A 7826-nucleotide genomic window follows, 5' to 3' on the forward strand; every position below is an offset into this window, starting at 1 on the left:
AATGTCTTATTATTTCCAAAATGTATATACAAAAATTTTAACTATATAATTGCATTCTACACAATGCACCGATATTCAATTCTTTATATAATAACATTGAAGAGATCAAAGGTCATTCAAGCAAAACTCACATACACTTTTAAGTTGTGGAAGAGTTGTAACATATCTTCTAAAAGAAGAGGACATCTTTTTTTAGGTCTACGATCTTGTAAAAAACAAAATATATGTCACAGACAAAAAAAAAAAAAAAAAAAAAAAAAAAAAAAAAAAAAAAAAAAAAAAAAAAAAAAAAAGATGTTTCAGAAAATAAAAGAAAAAAAAAACATCCTAGTTTCAACGAACCATGGCTATCTAGTTAACAACTCCAATTTTTCTAAAATTTTAGAGCTTTAGACGTATAATCTTATATATGTTCAATTTCTTTTTTTTCTTATTATTTATTTTGGACCAGAGTTGTTAAGAATTTTCCAACCAAGCCTAAAATCATCAAATCAAGCTTGTGACGACTCGTTTGCAACTTCTACCAACCATGGAATATAAGAAACATACTTCGTATAAACTAAACTTTTATTATTGCAAATTATATTATATAGTCATATCTCAAAGATGCAGAATTCTTTTCTGCCTTTTTTACTTTAGACCACCTAAACTTTTACTTTCTATCTTAATTCTTAAGCCACTCTCTTCCTCACTTTTTTCCATCATACTTACATTCTTTCTATATAATTTGCAACCTTTTTGTCGCCCTAAAAACATTCTCTATATAAACTTTTGTTGTCTTCGTATATCCATTATCCAAACGGCCGTTGATTTTCTGTCATCTCTAACTCTATAAACCTGCTCTTGTTTGTTATCTTTGAAGAAGCTATATAACTGTCGATATTTCACCCCCTAATGCAGCTGCAAACGGGCTGTCTGGAAGATTTAGCCCTTGACTACTGCAAATTTTAACCAAAAAACAAAATAAAAATATGTCGCCATAATGCAAAAAAATAAATAAAAAAATAAAAAAAATAAAAAAAAAAACACTCTTGTAATTAAACATACCTCTCCTCGTTGTACTTGGTATTTATCTGCCTAATTCTTTCATCATTAGAAGGACCGTTATTGAGATAATCTAAAAGATAATTAAAATGCTCGGTTGAACGAAAGTTCATTTGTGGTGCATGGGAATTACCTATGAACAAAAAAGAAAAAAGGGAAATAAAAAACTTGAATAAGGATGGAAAAAAAAAGTTGGAAATTTGCTATACCTTCTGGTAGCCTCAACTCTTCGAGTGTGGTTCTAAAAGATGGAAATTGGTTATTGAGATCCGCGGATAATTGCATCTCTGAGAAATGCCTTCTCTCAAATTCAAGTGCTTGTTCTTGTTGTTCTTCGATGATTTGCTTCTTGATTAGCCTTGAATTATCACAAATTCTTGGCACTATGATGAAATTAAAAAATAAAAATAAAAAATAGTTACCTACTATGTAATAGTGACCGACTTATAGAAAATAATGTTCATGTTGAAATCCACCACCAGACTATTTGTTGTGCCTATATTTGGTTATACTTTAAACTTTTTGTATTTGGTATATTTGTACCAAATTCGCAACCTTAATGGACACAACAAATTAATAGTCCCTAGATTATGGACTATTTGTTGTGTCAACATTTTGTCATTCCAAATTCTTTCATACATCTAGGGTACCAAAACCTTTTTTTAATGGTGCATTCAATGCACCATTAAAAAAAGTCTAGAATGACAAAATGTTGACACAACATAAAGTAGGATGGTTGACAGATTTCAACCCAAACCCATAAAAATACGTCAAGAATTTCATATAGTTCTAATTACTTGACTGCAGTCCAATTTCACTATCAAGACCGTGACCACCTTGGTATATCGAGTTCTGAAATGCCTCTCCATGTTTCCTGATCAAATTCATACTAAATTTCAAAGTGAAAAGAGACGCAACAATCGTAAAAACATAATCTTTAAAACTACGTTACAAAATCACTAGCTTTTTGTATATTTTTTTTTCTTACCTTTCATCCGCCTTAGATTTCTCACGATAGGGTTTGACCAAAACACGAGCACCACTTACAAAATGAGGGTTTCCCTTGTTCAAAATATGGCGAACCGTATCCGCAAATACAAAAGTCACAAATCCAAACATTCTCTTTTGCTGACATGGAATTCTCACGTCATGAACCGGCCCAAATTTGCTATCATAAATTTTCAAAAAAGAAAAGAAGTAAACACCATTTCCATTAATTACATATAATTATATGTAACGCGAAAAAATCAAGATATAAAGTTTGTATTTTTTACTTGAAATAGTTGAAAACGTCACGCTCCGAAAAGGTACTCTCGGCTGGAAAAGTCAAGTATATTTGTCTAGAACCGGCTACAATACCACCATGTTCATTTCTATCTCTATCTCCATTATGATCCATACATTTTGCCAGGTCATCAGCCAAAATGACAGCGTGTTGCCCATGTGGCCTATCAATGAGGCAAATGCTTTTAAGCCTCGCAAGAAGCTTAGTCAAACTATAACCGGCTTTCCCATGTCGTTGACTTTCGGTCAAATACCCCTCAGCTTGTAGCGACTTACCGAATTTTTCATAATAAAGCATTGGTAAAGAGGCTATGGAGAGAGGGAACCCTCTTCTTGATTTCAAAAGCTCGGTGAGTTCTAACTCTAGTTTATCAAGAGACCCGGGTGAAAAGACGTTATCGTCCTCGATGTAGGAGAAGCTTTCGGATGTAGGATGCAAGTATCTACAATTGTTTCCATGTCTACAGAATCCTTTAATGAAGTAATGGCAAACTTTGAATGGGAATTCGGGTAGACTTGGCGACCTCCTATTGGCTCTAGGACCTAATGAAGGTTCTGATGAGTTGTAGAAATTGTTAGGTGAAAAATCGGGGGTGTTGACCGAGTCAATCTGGTCTTCCAATGAAAGGAAACGAAGGTGGTTGTGAAGACGATAATCTTCGGGAAATGAAGCGGGATAAACCATGGGAACATAGTCAACTGGTTGACTTGGGATTTGGATAGTCAATGGTGAATGACGAGTTGAAGGTGTAAATGGGGTGAAGTGTAGGGGCATTTCGGGGATATTGGAAGGTAATTTGAGGTGGGTTTTTGCTTTATTGATCAAAGAGTGTATTAAATTATCGGGGCAATATGCTAATCTTATCATTTCTCTTTCACCATGATCTTGAAGAAGGAGATACCCCACAATCTTGGAGACGTTTTCGGGGTCGATTTTTTGGATCCTATCATATACAATTTTTGTAGATTCTGAGAAGTCCATCTTAGATTATATAGCCTAAGATATAACAACAAATGTTAGTACGTTACAAAAAGAAATCTATTCAAATGTCAATGATAATTAATAAAAGGAACATCATTGAAGGTGCATAAATCCTATTCATGAACATAGATAATTTGCTCAAAATGACTCTTTGTAGAGCGTATAAATCTAAATAAGAAGTGAAAAATAATCCAAATAAGATGAATAAAAGAGAGGATGCAAGTTGATATTGATGATAATAGATGAACACAATGGAGTTGCTGTAGAGCTACATGTAAAGAAAAAGAAGGCACTGTTTATGAACATGGAAATTAAATGAATTTTTTGGTTCAATTTTGAACTTATTTCCGCTCTAATTATCGAGCCATGGAAATGGAGTTTCAAAACATACCCTTAATGGGATTTGATTCCATGAATTGTAAAAAGAGAATGATAACACAACATAATGATAACATTTTAAGTAAAAATGGCATGAACAAGATTCCATCATGAAAAAGCATGATTAAAAGAATACTATAAATGAATGGTAGACCAAATATGTTCCCTACCATAACTAGTAAAAACATATCTATTTCCAAAATCCAAGTTAAAGTAAATCAAAAAAGGCATAAATGTAGGAATTTGAAGGGTAAAGGTGAAAAAGGAAAACCAGTTGCCAACTAATTTATGATATCCACAAAATAAATGTGTTCTCTTTGGTACTTTTTCACAAACAGTTGGTGTGAAGATTCACAGGCAGCATATAGCATAATTTCACATCTTCAACAAGAAAAGGAAGAACACAACTATAATATGAGTAAAAAATCAAGATTAAATCTTAATATATTTAAGAACAAACAAGAAACAGTACAAGATGAACACAAAGCATGCAAAAACTAATAGGTTTTGGTTCAATTAAGAAGAAGAACGAGAGATGTTATATTCAGAAAGACAGCCATAGAAACACAGATTCTAAGCTTTTAAGAACTCTTTATAGAAATTTTGGGGTAACCCACATCGAAAAATTCACATGTTTCGACACCCAATACAATCTTTTAATTTGTAAATAATCCGTGTCAAATAAACAGGTAAAAAAAATTCTTACTTTCGATAGGGAGTGAAGAAGAAAAGCTTCAAGAATCACGAAAAAAAACATAGTGAAGAAACAAAGATCCGAAATACCCACCAAATCGAACAGGTTGCTGAACAAGAACTGCTTCAGAAAAACCTTTTCATGGCCTCAAAAACTCCTCCATGATTGATTGACTGGACTACACCATTCTCTCTCTCCAAAAAAACCAAGTATTCTTCTTTCTCTCTCTCTCTCTCTCTCTCTCTCTCTCTCTCTCTCTCAATATCTATATCTATCTTGCTCTTCTTGTTGTTTTTGCAAATTTTTAATCAAAATCTATTGTTTATATATATATTTATTATAAAAAAAACTATGCCCTCAATTCTCCGCAAAAACGACACATTCATAAAAAAACAGAAAATGACAGCAAGGATGGCCTTTAAAGGGCGCCGATTATCTTTAATTCAAAGCAACTCTCAACTCACTCAAATATATACGCATAAAAACACAATCCAACCTGTATCTCCTGCAATACTTCATCATATATAATGCATAAAAACAGATTAATGGGTTGACTGAAATCCCATAGCAACTACAGAAACTTAATTTGGGAGATGGGTTTAAACCAAATCTTTGAATGGGAATTAAAAGGAGGCTTTGGGTGTGAAGAGAGAGGGTTAATTGTTAATTGAAACCTGTAAATTGTGTGAATAATGTGATATATAAAAGTCAATTGGAGAGAGAGGGGGATCAGGAGGAGGAAGTTACAGTCTTGAATCTGCTACTGTGAGTATTTTACTGGTTAAAAACTAAAATGTAGGAGATTATAGAGGCGACACTTTGACTGAAGAAATCAAATATTTTAGTAATTATTAAGTTTTTTGTTTTTTTTGTTTTTTTAAGAATCGAGTGTTTTCTTTATTTTTATTCAAAGTTTTAGTTTTGAAGAAAAATATGTATCATTAACAAAATTTTAGAAATAATTTTAGTTGCAAATTAACCGTCAAATTTATGAATAGGAAACAATTGTGTGTTTTGTACAAATATCACATGTGCCCTATGGTATGAAATAAAAAACAATTGCGTGTATAAGGTCGAATTCTCCTACTAACTTACAAATATGGTAGATGTGAGTTTGGCTTGATGTATTTAGAAGGGTTTAAATCGATTTGAATTTAAACAAAATGCAATGTTTGATAAGAAAAATAGATAAATTTATAAAATTCATAAGTTTAGAAAAAAATCTGAGTTTTTCTTATCCCGTAGATGTTCAAATTACAAATTCGGTTTGAGATAAACATAATGTGACATATTAATTTTGGGAGTACAACTTTATCCATTTAGACCATTGTGTGTTTCAAATTATAAATTTGATTAAGTCCTTAAAATGGAAAGTTGTTAAACCGAATAACATAGTGCGGCCTATTGTTGGTCACGGCGCGATTGTGGAGAATTCCCAACTACTTTGTCGATTTGTGGTTTTCGACATAACTAGTCAAGGGTCACGGTATGAAGGTTGTTGAGCGTTGACTTTTTGACCAGTTTGACTTTTGAGTCAAATTTGGAGGTTTTGAGCAATAAACTAAGGTTTAACATGTGTTTGGTTTAGGTAGTTCGTGTAGCTAATTCTTTGGGGCTTCGGGTAGTTAGAGTCGGCTCTGGGATCCAAGTGAGTTTTGTGGGAAGGCATAGACATGATTTTACACACACAATAGTAGTTTTATTGAACAAATGGTTTTATCTTGAGTACAACTTTATGAAAATAAGCATTTATCTTAATTTAAAAATGAAAATTTTATTTTGAAAAATGGGATATTACAATATGTTATTGATCATGTGAGGTAGGTGACAACATTTTTACTATAAATACTTTGGAATTAAAATGTTTGACAACACAAAGACATTTTCTTCCAAACCAAACTCAAAAATGTCTACGAACTATTTGAAGTTTTTGCTAAATAAATAGACCTTCAACCTCACCTGACGATGGGATTAAAGGTGAGTAGGCAAAGATGGATGAAATCACAAGAGTTTGTAGAAACGGGAATTAGATTAAAAAAAAATACACAATGAAATAAGAGGGTTTTATGAGAATATATAACTTATTCTCCATAAAACTGAAGAAAAACATAAATAAAAGATAAGAGAAGATGATGCAGAACGAGATAATTTTGGAAAATGAAACAAAGGGGGTAAAAGTATGGATATGCTATAAGATAACTCATATTTATAACAATGATTGTGAAATTCATAGAAAAAGATATATGGTACTTGGGATGGAAGGGATGAAAGAATATTTTTGACAAATTTCAAAAGAAGCTTGCGTCAAGGAAAATAAAACTCTTGTTAATTGGGGGTTGGACCATGTTATTGAAGTTAGTTCTAGGTTCTCTTGGCATTTATTATATGTCAATATTTCTTATATTATGAGTTATAAACCAGTCTCTTGAGAAGTTGAGAGCTTCTTTTTTTCTAGGGAGAAGAAGAAGCCAATCGAAAATTACACTTGATAAGATGGAAATCTATTTTGGCGAATAAAGAAAAATGAGTACTTGACATTTGTAAACAATTCCCTTGAGAAGTTGAGAGCTTTTTTATGGGGAGAAGAAGAAGGTGATCAAAAATTACACTGGATCAGACGGGAATCTATTTTGGCGAATAAAGAAAAAGGAGGACTTGACATTGGATCATTAGATGCGATCAAGGTTGTAAAAACGCTCGACGTTAGCTAGTCAGTGGACTGGGGTCAAGGGATTAATCGGCTAGGCGGAGTGTTTGGTTGTCAAACCAACAAATAATGGGATAAAATAATATTAATAATGCTCAAATCACTGATATTTCTTATACTAAAGATAATATAGAGTAAGCAGGGTTGGTCCACAAGAATACAGGACTTCTTATCTTGTCATATTTTTACACAATATACAAATAATATTAAAATGGGGGATTGTGTTTGAACTTGAATTAAACTTCATAAATAAGAAAGATTGATAACAAAACGCAGTAAAAGAAGTACATTTCCGATTCTGACTCTTATACATGTATTATATTGAAAGATGTAATATGATTATAACTCATGTTCAATCTAGGTTGGTAAGTTAGATATTAATAAACTCTAATATCCAAAATTGGCAAAAGTGTTTTATTCAAAACAAGCTCTTCAAATAAAACTTCATTTAATTGATTCAATTCAAATAAGTTCTTGCATCAAATCATTAAATGACATTAAGTTCTTGCACTAATTACCAACAATGTTTAACATTCCTCTTAAGCTTGGGAATATAAACATTTAATCTTTGATTGCACTAATTTTGATCTAATTACAACCAAGTAAGTGTGTGTTACTAACATCAAATCATAAAACATATACGAATTTCATAATTTGATTAACTAGATTGACTAGAACCCTAATTTATTGATCAAGTGAAAAAGAGAACCAACCAAACACATGATTAAGATCAAATC

The 7826-nt window shown here is 32.0% G+C and overlaps 1 protein-coding gene across 3 annotated transcripts; it reads right to left on the reverse strand.

Annotated features, from left to right (window-relative positions):
• Positions 1–549: 549 nt before the first annotated feature.
• LOC111892756 (zinc finger CCCH domain-containing protein 18) lies at positions 550–5107 on the reverse strand. 3 transcript variants are annotated; one of them, XM_042896246.2, is made up of 7 exons: positions 4395–5107; positions 2319–3325; positions 2033–2212; positions 1842–1933; positions 1254–1427; positions 1048–1177; positions 550–938 (listed from the first exon to the last, which is right to left on the reverse strand). In XM_042896246.2, exons 2-7 carry the CDS (start codon positions 3308–3310, stop codon positions 866–868), a joined length of 1641 nt encoding a protein of 546 aa, XP_042752180.1. In that variant the 5' UTR covers positions 3311–3325; positions 4395–5107; the 3' UTR covers positions 550–865. The 3 variants fall into 3 exon arrangements, with proteins under 3 accessions (XP_042752180.1, XP_023744579.1, XP_023744581.1); XM_023888811.3 differs by having other exon boundaries at positions 4476–5102; XM_023888813.3 differs by having other exon boundaries at positions 1842–1918; positions 4476–5099.
• Positions 5108–7826: the final 2719 nt, after the last annotated feature.

Source organism: Lactuca sativa, chromosome 7 (assembly GCF_002870075.4).
Source record: "Lactuca sativa cultivar Salinas chromosome 7, Lsat_Salinas_v11, whole genome shotgun sequence".
In the NCBI taxonomy this organism is placed as follows: Eukaryota; Viridiplantae; Streptophyta; class Magnoliopsida; order Asterales; family Asteraceae; genus Lactuca; species Lactuca sativa.

Bases quoted from the DNA above. Each gene is read 5' to 3' on its own strand.
- LOC111892756 (XM_042896246.2), bottom strand. From the start codon at position 3,310: ATGGACTTCTCAGAATCTACAAAAATTGTATATGATAGGATCCAAAAA. The intron at 2,213-2,318 runs GTAAAAAATACA...AATTTATGATAG, and splicing joins GACGTTTTCAACTATTTCAA to CAAATTTGGGCCGGTTCATG. The intron at 1,178-1,253 runs GTATAGCAAATT...TTTTGTTCATAG, and splicing joins AGAGTTGAGGCTACCAGAAG to GTAATTCCCATGCACCACAA.